The 17,249-nt window shown below is 38.5% G+C and overlaps 2 protein-coding genes across 7 annotated transcripts in view; one reads left to right on the top strand and one right to left on the bottom strand.

Annotated features, from left to right (window-relative positions):
- The window catches only part of ME1 (malic enzyme 1), a 122,899-nt gene that overhangs the window by 50,314 nt on the left and 55,336 nt on the right, over positions 1–17,249 (top strand). For both annotated transcript variants that reach the window (XM_081857126.1, XM_081857127.1), the window contains exon 6: positions 13,996–14,099. In XM_081857126.1, the coding sequence (XP_081713252.1) occupies positions 13,996–14,099 (104 nt within the window). The remainder of the gene's footprint in view (positions 1–13,995; positions 14,100–17,249) is intronic.
- Positions 1–17,249, bottom strand: part of PRSS35 (serine protease 35) — a 162,278-nt gene that overhangs the window by 92,649 nt on the left and 52,380 nt on the right. The window lies entirely within an intron of this gene.

The raw sequence follows: 17,249 nt of genomic DNA, 5'->3' as shown, positions 1-17,249 counted from the left end.
CCCTGTTTCTTTGTTATTCCTGCTTGGATACAATTTCCCCCTCTAGAGGATTAAAAGAAAGACTGCAGTACTGAGGCAAGAACTGGGTTTTTCCACTTGCAATCTTCCTGTGGGAACGACCTTGAGTTATGAGCACGCCACTGGATGAAATATCAACAAGAAGCAAAACAAAGCAAGCTCAAAAGCAGGCTCAGAAAAGAAGCTCTATATCAGGAGCAGCAGCTGGACAAGAAAAAGTAACAACAGCATCAATGGATTCTATGACACAGGCACTGCTCAAAATAAATCAATCTTTAGAAGTACTCACTAAGCAATCTACAGAGAACTCTAAGAAACTGACAGAATTAACAACAAGATTGGACTTGAACACAACGACAATATCGTCTAACACAGAGTCTATAAATCGTTTAATACAAGAAAGTACGGAAACAAGGAAAATAGCCGAGACTGCTAAAATTACTGCCGAGGAAGTCAAGGGAAAATTTGTACCTATTGTAAAGAAGGTACATGAACATGATGCAACCTTAGCTCTTATGGAACTGGAGAGGAAAGGCAAGAATCTGAAATTGAGACTGGTACCAGAGGAGGAAGAGGGCAACCTTGGGGAATTTCTCACAGACAAATTTCAAGAATTTTGGACTGATGAATTAGAAGGAGAAGAAGATGAATATGTAATAACTACAGCCTTCCGGATTGGCAGGAAGCAAGGCAAGAAACCAAGGGATTGTTTAATCACTTTAAGATCCAAGGAAGAAAGAGATAAAATATTGAACCTACATTTCCAGAAGGCACTGATTATTAAGAATTCTCAAATACAGATTTACAAAGATATTCCTAAATATTTTTTGGGAGTGAGGACTCAATTTAAAGACTTAGTGGACTTGCTGAAACAAAACAACACTCCATTCAGATGGGAGTTCCCACAAGGGTTGTCCTTTAACTTTAAAGGGAAGAAAATTAAAATAAAAACAATCCAAGATAAGGAACATTTTCTGGAGAGAAATTTTGAGGACTTTCAGAAAGGAACCGTGAGTGAGAGGGAAATACCGGATATTGCAAACTTATCATTTGGACTGACTCCAGCACCGACTGATCAGGAACAAGAACTTGGAGCGGTTGGTGGAAAAGACACCCAATAACAAATATGTCTCTGCAACTTCTGAGTTGGAACTGCAATGGTCTTAACCATCCCCGAAAAAGGACTCAAGTGTTTCATATATTAAAGAAAGAGCAATTAGACATAATATGTTTGCAAGAAACTCATATTGCCAGAATACATAGAAAACTTTTGACAAATAAAAGATTAGGACTGGAATTTATTTCCTCAGATAAGGTTAAGAAAAGAGGAGTGGTGATCTATGTTAAGGAGAAATGGGAACCAAAAATGATTTTCAAGGATGAACAAGGAAGATTTCTGGCAGTGGAAATTCAAATGCAAGGAGAAAAAATTTTGATTGTAGGTATTTATGCACCTAATGAGGGGAAGGCTGAGTTTTTCAAGAAGTTGCATGAGACATTAACCGACTTTATGGACTATAAAATTATAATGATGGGCGATATGAATGGAGTTGTCTCCACAAACATGGATAAAGCTCAAAGACAAGTAATCTCTAAGGATGGGAGACTTCCAAAGACTTTTTTTGAACTGACTGACACAATGGACTTGATTGACATTTGGAGAACAAGGAATCCTCTGGAAAGAGAGGGGACCTTCTTCTCTGAAGCAAAAATGACATGGACCAGGATTGACCAAATATGGATTTCTAGTAATCTGGCACCAAGGGTTAAAAATACAGAAATCTGCCCAAAAACTTGCTCTGATCATAACGCAGTAAAGATGGAAATGAAATTGACAACAGCTGGAACTTTTAGATGGAGAATGAATGACACCCTTTTTAGAGATGAAGCAATTGTAAAAAAGGCCCAAAAGACTCTGAAAGATTACTTTGAAATAAATCTAGGAACAGACCTGGAAAGAAGAATAATATGGGACGCAAGTAAGGCTGTCATGCGTGGTTTCCTAATTCAACAAAATTCGATAAAAAGGAAACAACAGAATGAGAAGAAAGAAAAAATTTGGAATCAGATGAAAGAAGGAGAGAAGAAACTGAGGTCAAAACCAAAATCTCAGGAAATTTTAAGAGAAATAAAATACTACCAGACCCAATACATGGAACTGATGAACCAAGAAATAGAATGGAAAATAAAACAAATGAGGCAAAAAACTTTTGAATCAGCTGACAAATGTGGGAAATTGCTGTCATGGCAATTGAAAAAGAGACAAAAGCTGAACACTGTGACGTCCCTTGAAGTAGAGGGAAAATTTATAAATAAACCAAATGAAATTAGTAATTGTTTTCAAAGTTTCTTTAAGAAATTATATGCACAAGGGCCGAAAGATGAACAAGAGATAGAAGAATTTATTAAAAAATATGGACTATCAAAGATCTCAGAAAAAAATAAGAGGAGTTTAAATGAAAAAATTACGAATCAGGAAATCGAGGGTGCCATCCAGAATATGCAACTAGGAAAATCACCAGGGCCAGATGGACTGACGGCAAGATATTATAAAGAAATGAAGGAATGGTTAATACAACCACTGAAAGAAGTGTGTAACCAAATTTTGGAGGGGAAAAAGGCTCCCGAATCGTGGAAAGAAGCATTCATCTCACTTATACCGAAGACAGAAACTGAGAAACATCAAGTTAAGAACTACCGCCCTATATCACTCTTAAATGTGGATTATAAAAATTTTGCAGACATTTTAGCAAAAAGATTTAAAAAAGTGTTGTTAGAGGAGATTCATAAAGATCAAACAGGCTTTCTCCCAGGGAGACATATGTCAGATAATGTAAGGAATATTATAGATATTTTGGAACTACTGGAGACTGATATAAATAGAAAAGCAGTTTTAATTTTTGTGGACGCGGAGAAAGCCTTTGACAATATCTCTTGGAGTTTTATGAAGAGGAATCTCCATGGGATGGGGGTAGGCCAAAATTTTGAAAACGGTATAGGTGCAATATATTCAGAGCAAAAAGCTAAATTAATTGTGAATGGTGTAGTCATGGATGAAATTCCAATAGAAAAAGGGACACGACAGGGTTGCCCAATATCCCCTCTATTGTTTATATCGGTCCTGGAGGTGTTGTTGAATATGATTAGAAGGGACCAGCTGGTTGAAGGAATACACCTCGGAGCTAAACAATATAAGTTAAGAGCATTTGCAGATGATCTAGTTTTGACTTTACAACAGCCAGCAGCCAGTACAAAAAGAGTTTTAGAGTTAATTGAAATATTTGGTCAGGTGGCTGGTTTTAAATTAAACAAACAAAAGACAAAGGTACTGGAAAAAAATCTAACGATGGGGGAAAAAGATAGCTTTCAAAGAGAAACTGGCTTGGAGATAACAAAAAAGGTGAAATATCTAGGGGTGAATCTAACATCTAAAAATATGAATTTGTTTAAAGATAACTATGAGAAATGTTGGTCGGAAGTGAAGAAAGATTTTGACACATGGTCTAGATTGAGATTATCCTTGTTAGGCCGAATTGCTGTTATTAAGATGAATGTATTGCCGAGATTGTTGTTTTTGTTCCAGACACTTCAAATTATAGATAAGATGGATTGTTTCAAGAAGTGGCAGAAAGATATATCAAAATTTGTCTGGCAGGGCAAAAAACCCAGAATAAAATTTAAGATTTTAACTGATGCAAAAGAAAGGGGGGTTTTGCGCTGCCGGACTTAAGACTCTATTATGAAGCAGCAGCTTTCTGCTGGCTGAAGCAATGGCTACTTCTTGAAGACACAGATATTTTAGATTTGGAAGGGTATGATAACAATTTTGGCTGGCATGCATATTTATGGTATGACAAGGCAAAGATCTATAAAGGCTTTAAAAATCATATTGTCAGGAAAGCTTTATATAATGTTTGGAATCGATATAAGGATTTGTTGGAAAATAAAACACCCAGATGGTTGTCACCAATGGAAGCTAGAGCAGTTAAAAAACTTAATATGGATTCAAATTGGCCAAAATATAGTGAAATTATAGAGTATGATGGTGAAAATGTCAAATTACAGAGCTTTGAGAAATTAAAATCCAAAGTTCGAGATTGGTTACATTATTATCAGATAAATGAGACTTTTAAGCAGGACAAGAAATTAGGATTTCAGAAAGAGAGGTCAAAATTGGAAACAGAACTGTTAGAGACCAATATTAAGAATCTGTCTAAAATGTATAACTTGTTGCTGAAATGGAATACACAGGATGAAACAGTTAAATCAGCTATGATTAAGTGGGCACAAGATGTTGGTCATGATATTATGTTTGCTGACTGGGAGCAGTTATGGACCACAGGCCTTAAATTTACGGCATGTAGTGCCTTAAAAGAAAACATAATGAAAATGATCTATAGGTGGTACATGACTCCAGTCAAGCTTGCAAAGATATATCATTTGCCCAATAATAAATGCTGGAAATGTAATGAATGCGAAGGAACTTTCTATCATCTTTGGTGGACCTGCCCAAAGGTTAAAGCCTACTGGGAAATGATCTATAATGAAATTAAGAAAGTCCTTAAGTGGACATTTGCAAAGAAACCGGAGGCTTTTCTCTTGGGCATGGTCGGCCAATTGGTACCAAAGAAAGATAAAACCTTTTTTATGTATGCAACCACAGCAGCAAGAATTCTTCTGGCAAAGTATTGGAAGATGCAAGAATTACCTACTCTGGAAGAATGGCAGACGAAGGTGACTGAATTTATGGGACTGGCAGAGATGACCGGCAGAATCCGTGATCAAAGGAGAGAGACGGTGGAAGAAGACTGGAAAAAATTTAAACTATATCTTAAGAACTGTTGCAAAATTTCGGACTGATAAAATGTTAAGGGTCAAGAAATAAAGAACTATAGCTGTAAATAGTTAAGTTAAGAAAATTTTGAGGGAAACGAAATATTGAAAAGGAATGAAGGATTGCTAAAAATTTCTGAAACAGGGGTGCAGTGAAGGGGAGGCGTGGGGAAGTCATGTGTTGTTTATTTGTGTGTTTTTTGGTTTTATGAAAACTAATAAATTTTTTTATTTTTTTTTTAAAAAAAAGGAGGAAGGAGCAGAACCACTGTATAACAGTGCCCTCAACTCCCAACCCTTCTGGCCGGTCCAGAATGATACCATGGTCAACGGTATCAAAAGCCACTGGGAGATCCAGCAGAACTAGGAAACAGCTTTCACCTTTGTCCCTAGCCCACTGGAGATCATCAACCAGCGCAAAGAAAGGCAGTTTCAGTCCCATAATGAGGCTTGAATCCTGATGGGAAGGGATCCAAATGGAATCCTGATGGGAAGGGATCCTCCAAGCATGCTTGGTATTGTTCAGCAATTGCCCACACTTCCACCTTGCCCAAGAAGGTTTGAGACTGGGCAATAGTTGGCAGGTCTAAAGATGTTTTTTTAAAGAAGCTGCTTCTTTCAGCAGGTCTGGAAAGACTCCCGCACAGAGGGAAGCATTCATCATCCCTTGGAGCCCATTGCTCAGCCCTTCTCAGCTCGCTTTTATGAGCCAGGGTGGGTAAGGGTCAAGGAGACAGGTGGTCAGTTTCACTCCTCAAAGCAGCCATGCCCTCGGAGGTTAACAGATTAGAATTGATCCTATGCAACTTGACTAGTCGGGACTCTAGCACTCTCCCACCCCAGCCCTACTCCCACAGTCTACCTCTTTCCGAATCTGAGCAACTTTAACTGCAAAGAAGTTTGCAAAATCATTGCAGGAAATCTTAGGGTCCTCATCAGGCAAAGGTGGTTCCATTAGATTGTGAGCCACCTGAGAGAGTCTCCTGCTGCTGTTTTCTGCAGATGCAATAGATGCGGCAAAGAAGATGTTCTTGGTAGGCTCAACGTTGAGCTCTAACCCATGTTTGCTCGGATTCAGAATGAGTTTTCCGCCACTGGTGCTCTAGCCATCTCAGCGATTGTTTCATCTCCCTCAGCTCTGGGGCAAACCACAGGGCCGTCAGGACTCCATGCAATTGGAGAGGGCACTTCGGAGCCAGACAGTAAATAGCCCTGGCTAACTCTGTATTCCAGTGGGCCACCAGGGAATCAGCTGAGAGGCAATCAACATGGGATAAAACATCCTCAACCACTCTCTTGAAAGCATTTGGATCCATTACAAGAAAGAAGATTCCACCTAAACATTAGGAAGAACTTCCTGACAGTAAGAGCTGTTCGACAGTGGAATTTGCTGCCAAGGAGTGTGGTGGAGTCTCCTTCTTTGGAGGTCTTTAAGCAGAGGCTTGACAACCATTTGTCAGGAGTGCTCTGATGGTGTTTCCTGCTTGGCAGGGGGTTGGACTCGATGGCCCTTGTGGTCTCTTCCAACTCTATGATTCTATGATTCTATAAGTGTTGGAGATGGACCATTTGAATCCGTCCCACCTCCCTGTGAAGAAAAAGTTGCTCCAGGAAGTGATCTTATCATGGCAATTCTTGTATTTCACTTTTACTTAATGTCAGATCACCCATGTCTATAAAGCTGAACACCAGGGCTAAGGCATGTCTGAGGCTATGGGTTGGGCCAAACTTATTCAGGGACAGCCCCTTGGAGGCCATTCTTTCCAAGAAGTCCCAAGCAGTCCCTTGTAAGGTGCTGTCGGCATGGATGTTAAAATTCCGTAGGACAACCAAACCAGGAGAACAATCACCATGACCTGAAGCAGCTCAGGCCGGGAATCCGTGGTGCAGCGGGGAGGTCAGTACACCAATAGGAATTCTATACTGCCCCTGTTGCCCAACTTCCAGAACATGCACTCCGAAAACTGAGTCTCCCCAATAGGATGCCTGGTGCAAACTAAAGACTTCCTAAAGATCACTGTAAAGACTGTGTTCATGGAAGACAATCTTACTCGGCTACGAGTGATCACCAAAGAAGAAGAAGAAGCTTCCTAAAGATCACTGTAAAGACTGTGTTCATGGAAGACAATCTTACTCGGCTACGAGTGATCACCAAAGAAGAAGAAGAAGCTCCTTCACCCACTGCGCTAGGATTGAAGTGTTAAGATGCCACCCTCCAAGACCCCTCACTAGCTGAGTCAAGTAAACAACGACCCCAAGTTTGGATTATGGTTTGCTTCTCCTTTGCACTAGGAGACAGGAGCAAAGGGGGTGCAATAAGCACATTTATGGTAAACCATTAACAGTAGTTCATGGTGATGTCCAAATGCATTTTACTGTTGTTTCCTCATGGGACTGACAGATAAAATTGATGTTAAAGATAGCTGTTATTTTCTTTAGAAAATAATGTATAATTATATATAAATATAAATTATAAATTTATATAAATTAAACTTCACAAAATTTGGAACTTCTTAATGTAATACAGTCTTCATACCATGTATGTCCAAATACATTTTTTACATTGAATTAGGTCAGAGTGTTCATAAACCCAAGAGTGAATCGTTCCAAAGAAGAAGAAAAATAAAAGGATATAAAATTACAATGAGTGTTATCCAATTGTGAATGTACTGAGTAAAATAGCACATGGAAACGCCAGTGCACATATTACCTGGAATGTGTTTTATTACACATGTGTGCAGCAGGGAAATGTAGACTTTAAATGCTTCCCTGATGTTCTCGTTCTCTCTCTCTCTCTCTCTCTCTCTCTCTCACACACACACACACACACACACAAACACAAACACAAACACAAACACAAACACAAACACACCCCTCTGAGATTGCTGGCTTTGTGTTTTATTTAAACAAGACAATATTTATAAAGAATCTACATGTTCTTGAAATGTGGCAAATAAAACATGTGTGAATATTATCAAGTCAATGCACGGCCTGCACTGTTATCCCTTCCCCTCATTGTAGGACTTGTACCGTGATACTCATATCTGTATGCAGGACTGAGATGGTGCAGTTTTGAAATAAAGTGCAGGTATAGCTGTGGATTGGTATGGATATGCCACTTCCCACGCTCTTGTTTGTGGGTGTAGCAAGTATTCTGTTAGGCCTGTTTAACACAATGCTTTTAGCTTAAGCGAACTACTAGATGTGGCTGCTGGAAGCATTTTATATTGAGGAGCCTTCAAAATGATAAACAGCAGAAGGCTGCTGTAGTATGAGGTGTCACTGGACCATTTCCATGCACAGACGCTGCAGTATTCTAGGGATGGGAAGCAGGAACCTATCATGGGGACCTCTAAAATGAAGAACCAGATACATACTACAAGCTGCCACGTGTTTTAATCTGGTTTTAGCTTTTTAGTCATTTTAATTGCTTTTGAACATTTCAAATACTTGTTTTAACTATTTTTTCTGATAATTTTGTTGTCTTATTTTTTTTTATAAACCACTTTGAGGTTTTATTATAATCAGGCAGTATATAAATGCTGTTGAAATAAACAAGAACAAAAATAATAAATAACATACTTCAAATCCTTTTAAGCAGTTTTCACCCAAGAGACCATTCCTTCCCTTTGAAAATCTTCCTCTTTGTATGAAATACAAGTGGAATAAAATGGAAAGCATATAGTTTTTGTAGAAAAAATATACTAGAGCAAAAACTATGATCCAGGAGGTTTCTATATTTTTAAACTAATACAACTTGTCATTTATATAGCAATAGCAGACGCAGTATATCAACAATGCGTATAACAGGCGTGCAAAGTATTCTCCTGTTGCAGAGGGGGTTTAGTGGACTAAGGTTTCGAAAATAGTGGCTTGACAGAAGCCACATACTGAGTTGATAACTAAAATGCCATTTCAACCAGGGTTTCCCAGATTATGCTGAAAATTTAGCCACTGTTCCACACCATCTCTCAAACTACTGTAGCAACATATTATCACTACATTTGAGGCTTCATATGGAGCAGACTGAAGTGATAGACTACTAAGGTGGTATAATAGATTATGCCATTTCAGACTTCAGGTGGCAGATAACACTGTGAATGTTTGTTGATAGAAACCTACTACAAATAAAAAAACAGCACAGCTGCAAATAGAATGGCTATTCATGTATCACCCCAAAAGACAAAAATGCATCACTAGAAAATCAGCACAAAGGGGGACACAAAGGTGCATAAAATTCACATCTGCTAATTTCTGTATAGATATAAATTCAGAAATAATTACTGTAATTTAAATAGTAATATAATACATCTCATAATAATGGAAAAGGCTTCAGCCAGCTAACCTGTGCGCCTGCTCAGTCTGCTGTTTAGGTGCTAGCTGTGGATGAACAACTGTAAGGCACCATTTAATTCATCTGCATGTGCAGACCAGGCTACTGTTTAGGAATAGTTATTTATACTTGCTACATGCCAGCATAATGACAAAATTGGTAGGTGGTTTCTAACTTTCAGCTGCATTATCTGCATTATGCTAATACTATTTGTTGCTAACATAGAAGACCTTTGGCTGACTTACTTTGTTAGCTGCTAACTTGGCAACTGATTATTTTCAGTAAACTGCCAGAGATTTTACAAATTCTTCTTGATGTTTATTAATCTCTTATTTTTGATGCTCTTTTCTGAAGAGCTCTCAAACATTCACAACTGTAATGCAGTAAATGGCAATTTCTGTATTTCTTTTAGCTCAGGGGTATCAGGAACTTAGAAGCTTAGTGATAAATCTAGATTAAACAACATGCACATGTATCAGTTTCATGTTAACTCTACTATAACAGCCAGCCTTTTATGAGCAAAAATGTAGCACTGAAAACAGTCTTTGAGCAGGTTTTGGTTTGCCTTTTTTTTTTAAAGCATCAAAGTATGTCCTATGAATTCATAGCTTTCAACTTCTCAACTACTGTAAGTCTAATGTAACTTACAGCGCACTGCTGCTAAAGCATATAAAAAGCGATCAAACAGAAAAGGGCAAATAACTGAAACTGCAGATCTCTGAATGGAAAAGTCAAATTCAGTAGCAACAGATCCTGCTGTTTTAAAGCAACATTGACCAAAAGATAGTTTACTTTCGAGGAAGACAACTTGTGTAAATCTACATCACAAGATTAATATATTATCAGAATTTCTTCCATGGCCACCTGGTCATGGCCAGGTCTGCTTTACTTTTATACCTTGCATGTTGATTGCATTATCTGGGCTTGACAAGGCATGTTACCCACACCTAATCCCTGAGCTAGCAAGCTCCACCTGGGCTGTAAATGGAATGTAATTAGAGTAAAGGAAATGTGTGTGTGTGTGTGTGTGTGTGTTCTATCACACAGGAACACACCCATGTGTCATGCCCAGTACTTGCCTTAGACTAGTGAATTCCTAGAAAGAATCTAGTCACCTTGAGTCAGACAGTGGTCAGTGGGCCCAATCTGTACTGAACTCCTCAGCATGAGCTGGTGACATTTTTGTCTTGGGCTCTGATCTTCATGATGTATATAAGGCAGTTTTTTTACAAATCTGCCCTAAATGAGAGTTCATGTATTAGTGAAAAATATCCATACTTCTGCTGTATACCTAGCAGAAATCTGAGTGAGGCATGTGTGCATCTTGACATTTGCCCAGACTGTGTATATGTGGTGGACATAGAGAACATATGGTTGTGGTGGGCTATGCCCAGTCTTCATGGCGTAGCTCACAGCATGCATAGAAACCTGGATAGCCTGCTATGTGCATGGCTCATTCCAAGCTCTCCAACAGATATGCACTTCATTGTGTCATCATTGCAGTAAGATTGTGAATGAAATGTGCCTGCCCAGGAGCATCTAGTGTAGATTTTGAGAAGCAACTCAAGATGTATGTATTGAACTTGTGCATGGTAATACAATGTTAGGTGTGCAGATAGATGACTGTAAAGATTTGGAAGTTGGGCCTATTCTGAACCACAGGCTTGCAGTGGGCATTGGAAAGTTAGCTTCACATCAGCACAACTCTGCAACATATTGGCAGCTTTCATGAGAAGATTCAAAGGGGACTTGTGTTCTCAGGTTTTCCACAGAAACAGCAAGAGTACTCATGTTGCTTCAATTACTTGGCAGTACTTTACAGGCAATGTACAGTAAATGTTGGAAGTCTCCACTACTAAATTCAAGTCCAGCTACTTATCAAAGTACTTATACCTGGCAGGAGCCTCAGCTGGACTGTAAGCTGGCCATCCTAAAATCACTCACAGTTCTATTGGTTACAAAAACTATTTAGGATTTGGACCACTGAAATCAATGGGTCTGCTATTCATGAAATGTTTATAAGTTTAGCTTTTAGAGTCTGACACCAGAAAGTTGTCAACACTTTAGTGTGAATAAATGAGCACATTTCCTAAATGCTTTCCTGGAGCTTTATGAAACTTGGCTTCAGTGCATTTTGTTCTTTCTCTAGAAAAATAGACCACTAGAGAAGCAACATGGGAAGAAAAGGGACTAAAGTTTGTAGTTCAGTAGTAGGAATAGTTGGAACCTGGGGCTGTCTGACCTAATTAGCATTGACACCATAAGTGTCTTTGTTGTTGCTGCTGCTGCTACTTAGACAGCGTCAAGAACCAGGAACATATAGAACATTGCTAGGTTAGGTAAATCTGCCCCCCGTGAGATCATGTCAGCTGCTACCAGGTGAGATGCAGCAGCAAACCTCTGGAGTGGGGTGGGATACTTGCTTAGAGAAGATACTGCATTGAAATCCCAACTCATATAGTGGGAATTGTGAATCTAAGTAGTATGAGATAGTGAGGAAACATGAGTATTTGATATTGTTGGCATAGGATTGTATATCAGAGTTCTGTGACCTTGTAAATCCATGATACTGGTTCAGAAGAAGAAGTATATTTTGACAATATTTGGCTCTGGTTGCTACTATCAAGATTCACTGTTCAAACCATCTGTGTGTTTTAGTTTAAAGTGTGCCATATATTTTCAGTTACTCAACTTTAAACGAGAGCAATAGAAAGAGGGCCTTTGTTACAGCTATCCTAAAGTCTTGATTTGAAATAGTAGCTGCTAGTTGGCTGCAGCTTTAGTCTCTGAAAAGCAGATTTATTAAAGACAATGCATCGGAATACTCAAAAAGGAAAAAAAAACCCTTACTCCATACTTTATTCTGTACTGACTACTAGAGCAACAGATACTGCCATGAATACTGAGACTATGAACAGGGACAGAATGCATATTTGTGTCTTCTTAAACTGACTTGTCGTAGTTAAGGGAGAGGTTATTTTTCCTTGTTAAATAGTATATTATTAGCAGATAGTAGATTATTCTCTAGATCACTTTTTGAAAGACGGATGAGCAAGACATGTTGCGGACAGCTTATTGCTGATGCAACAGCTCCATGATATACCTACAGATTTAGCCTCTTAGTTCCACGCTCCTCGTGGGACAGCCTCCTTATCAGTGCTTTTCTACTAGAAAAAAAGGGTTCTGGTACTCACCATGAAACTATTCAAGTAAGTGCCACACTTTTAACCAGTGCTTTTCTTTTAGAAAAACAAGGTGCTGATACTGTGTACTCTTGAGTGCCCCTAGAATAAAGCACAGCTCCTTGCCCTGCTTGAACAGGAATTCCCCAAGTCTTACTGCATTCTAGCCCTTGCAGTGGCTTCAGAAATGAAGGGCAGATCATTGCAAGTTAGCCTGGTACCCAACATGGCAGTTTTGCTAAGTTGTGGAGAAGGTAGGTTGAAGGTTTGCACCTGCAGCTTGCTCTCTGCTGCCATGGGAGTATCTATTGGTAGCCTGAGGGCAGCACTGATACACAACTTGGCCAGTTGCAGTCTGGATGATGAAAATGACCCCTTGCTATTTTTCTGAAAGACAGAGTGTATCACTGCAATGGGAAGAGATTGTCGCCAACTTGTTCATGAAGTTGGAAGTGATGTTTGAAATAACTATAATGAATCCATACTTGCTGATGGTTAGGCTTCAATAACAGTAAAAATGCCAGAACAGAAAATGCATTGGCTTCTTGGAATGTTCTTTGCCTGAACATTAGCTCAGTTTTGACTTTAGCTCAGTTTTGACGTGAGCAGATAAATGCTTGGGTTGTGTGTTTTTTTTAATGCTATGGGTACTGCACATAATTGGGATCTGTAAATTATAAGGTATGATTTGACATCTGCAACTCAAAGCCAGCCGTTATGCTGAAGAAAGAACATAATATGTACTCTGTAATTGGCATCTTCATTTTTTCCTTCCTCTATCACTATTTGAAAGGCGTTTCTGATCTACAAAATTTGACTTTATAATTTTGTGAATTTAACTTTTACTTCATCATCTAAGAATGGCAGAAAATGATCCCACACATTATGCTTTCAGTAATTTTGCCTTTATGGGCTAATAAATAAATGTATGAATCTATAATCTTGTTCATTCTCATGCTACAGGCATATCTACTCTACAAACCTGTATCAGTTTTTTACTTTCAAAACTTCTCACAAAGAATCTTGGAAATTGTAGGTTGATGAGGTGCTGAGAATTCTTATTAGAGATCAGTCTCTCCCCATGAGTCTCTGGAAGGATGTGACTATAAAACAGTTAGGCAAAGCAATCCTACTTGGACAGGGGAGGAAGAGTTAAAGGCAGACAACCTGCCCAATCCAAACTTCTGTTTAGTTTGTGCTGGGAGGGCAGAAGGAGGGTGCAGAGGGGCAATTTTCCTTTATTCAAAATCCCGCCTCCATTGGTTGCAGTGCCCAAGGGCTCACCCCAGGGCTGGCATACTTTTCTTCCAGCGCTCTGAAACATCTTCCTTCTGCTGTTGTAACATTGATATCTAAGGTGGGGCAGCTATGGAGGTTTCTGTTGCTGCAAGAAGGAAGCCTTTGTGGATGGTCCTCTTGCTCTTCCCACAGAATTCCTTCTCTATCCATGAAAAAGGAGATCCACAAAATTCTGTGACCTCTGGAACATCTTCCCATGGGCCATAGAATTGTGCTCTTAATTTCCAGTTTAGAGATGCCAATACAGTTTTCGTTTTTGGATTAGAAACACTCAAATGATAACTTGTCTGATATACTTACCTTATTGGTTTTTATTTTATTTTTTAACAGGAGTTGCTAAAAGATCCTTTGTATATTGGGTTGAAACATAAACGAATCAGAGGCCAAGCTTATGATGATCTTCTTGACGAATTTATGCAAGCTGTGACTTCTCGGTAACTGATTTTATTTGTGTATTTTACATTGTTGAATGTTTCTGAACTTCATGGTACTCATGGTACTAATTAAGAAGAGATGGCATGTTTCTCTTTTTTGCAATTCTTAAAAACTTTATAAAATGCAGTTCAAGTTCATATATTTATTATGATGAGCTGCCATAAGTTTACTCGTGCAGAATGGCAAAAAGTTGGTGGAGGAAAACATAGCTATTCTTACTATACTATATAAAGCACTTAATTTACATTGAAGAAAACTAGAATGAGATGAGGCATTCATTTCTGATGAATTCCATTGCCATAGTGCTGTAGAACATAGGGATCTGTCATTATGTGTAATGGCCAGACCCTATGTGCTACACAACCAAATAAGGATCATTTCACATGTTGCCAAGTTCCTGGAAGGCACTATTCTGTAGGTATTTGTGGGAAAACCATACATAAATCACACGGAGAGATGGTTGTGCGTGTGGAGCTTTCCACTGCGTAGAATCAGGGTGTACCTGCTTTAGGGAATTCATGACTGATGAGAGCTTTTCTCACATGTATACACATGAATAAATGAATAAATAAACAAATAAACAAATGTTCAATCATTACATGTTGCAGGTTCCCTACAAGCTACACAGAAGGCTTGTATAGAGCTTTTTTTTTAAAAAAAAAACATATGATGCATACTTAAGTCTATAGGTGAAGGATTGCTGTTCCAGTGCTATAAAACAATCCTGAACAGCACACAGTTTCAGCAGCTGGAATCAATACTAGAGTTGTGCCCAGACATTTCAGGTATTACTTTGCTCTCTACCCCAAGAAAGGCAGTTGTTCTAGCTTCTTTCCGTGGGACGGAATCAGAAATTTATGTGAGTGATGAGGTTTAGTACTTAGTAACATTACAAGGTGTGCTCTTCCTTGCTAACTTAAAACAACAAAACAACAAAACAAAACAAAGTCCTTGCCTGGTATTGCAGCTACCCTTGGTTCCTAGAATATGATTTGATTTATTGATTTATTACCGTATTTTTCCTTCTACAAGACGCCCCCACGTATAAGACGGCCCCTATTTTGGGGGACTCCGATTTAAGAAAATGGGGGGAGATGGCCCCCATGTATAAGACGCCCCCAAATTTCGGACATTATTTTTTAGGAAGAAAACATAGTCTTATACACAGAAAAATACGGTATATTTCTATGCCACTTTTCATTTGAATGAATCACAAAGCGGCTTAGAGACAATAAATAACAATAACATAATAGAACATCACAAATACAGCACAAATCATATATAATTTAAATTAGGGAATGCCTGTGGAAGGACATTACACCATGAACTCCTCATGAGCATTCCTTTTAACTTAATTGTAATAATAATTGTGCTTCTCTCAGGAATTCCACAAGCAGACTTCCTGGCTGCCTATGCTTTGACATCCTCCCATGGATATTCTAGAAAGTGCAGGCAACCAAAGAGGCTTCCGAGTGCCACACAAGGACTGTTTTTTAAAAAAGTTAACAAGGAAAAATATACTGTTGATTTGTGTTCATAGACTGATAAAGATTAAAAGAGACACAAAAGCCATTTTGTAGAATTGTTGCCTTCCTCTCACTTTGAGACAGGATTAGTAATTTCCATCCTCAACATATGATAGTATGCCTTAAGCATTGAGTGATATAGACGAATGCTGCCCATAGCACAAAGGGCATGTTTAGTTAAAAACCAGATGGCTCAATCAAGCATGCTCCATGGAACATAAAAAGTAAAATAAAATTGCTCATGAGTAGAAATCTTATGATCTTTGGCCTGGAATTCTTAGCACATAGTTCATGCTTAACTGAGAGGGTTCAAAAATTTTCAGACAGAAGACCTAAGCTTTACTATGGTTCCACACTGTGGCATTTACTCTGCAGTGGGAAGTAACATCATAAATTGATCACAGTTTCAGTTTCCAATTTTTAAGTATACAATATCTCATTTATTATATCTATTCTTTCATAAAAGCACAAAAGTATACAATATTTCATTTATTATATCTATTCTTTCATAAAAGGACAAAAATGCAGAGTTATTTTAAGCAGGACTGCATAAAATGTAACTATCATATTTTTAACAAAGTTTCTCTGTTTTACTTCCCTTGAATCAAGGCCAAAGTATACATTATATGCAGCCATGTGTATCTTTTCTCCAGCATTTTCTTCTTTTAAACAGAAAGCCTCCTGGATGAAAAACAGGGGTTTTCTTTGAAGGGGGGGGAGTGGGCAAGTGACCAGAAGAAAAAGGGTTAAGAAGCCTCTCCTATTATGTCCCTCCATGGAGAAACTCACAGAGGCTGGTTTCTGGATTCCAACCTCTCTCCCATTATTGTTATTATTAAAGAAAATGTTGTATAAAAATACATGTGGCTGTGTATAACATGTACTTAGTCCTTCAGCTCATATAAGACACACACACACACACACACACACACACACACACACACACACCTACTCTCGTACCCTTTTCTTAAATGCGTACTATTCATTGAGACTATATTATAGCTTTAATGTTAATATTCTTTGACACCAATCAGATCTGAGATTTTTACATCTGTTTAGGTGTTCAAATTTTAGTTGTGCTGACATTCTATGCATATAACATGTGCAAAATCATTTTTCCTTAACTTTTATGGGCTCTGATGATCAAAGTGCTGGTTTCCATTCTTTGCAGCGGATCATGTGACATAGGCTTGGCTGCAGATTTAAGTCAAAATAATTTAATTTGTTGATCTAAATGATGCGACTTTTTATGCAAACCTTGAGTAAGGGACACTCTGTGCTGATTGAGCTGTACAACCATAGGCCATAGTAGATCAAACTTCACTGTAGTACTACTTTACCTATCCTACATAACCCCATAAGCCTCATTTCTACAGCAGAAGGTGCCAGTATCCCTTCTTCATGAACCTTTCAGTGATACCTGGCTTCTAGGCTTGATAGCTTAGTACTACTTAGCTAACCAGCTCATTTTGGATGTTGCACACTTGATTTCTTGCAGGCCTTTTTTAGTCAACACTATCATTCATTACCTATTCCTAGTTCTAATGTCATGTTTTGACTTTGGTTAAACCCAAAAGGCACAGGTAAAAATCAAATTTCAAGTGTCAGTGCAAATCCCATGTA

Source organism: Podarcis erhardii (assembly GCF_964252035.2).
Source record: "Podarcis erhardii genome assembly, chromosome: 3".
Taxonomy (NCBI): domain Eukaryota; kingdom Metazoa; phylum Chordata; class Lepidosauria; order Squamata; family Lacertidae; genus Podarcis; species Podarcis erhardii.
Note: the sequence above shows the minus strand (reverse complement) of the source record. Positions and strands in the feature narration are given on the sequence as shown.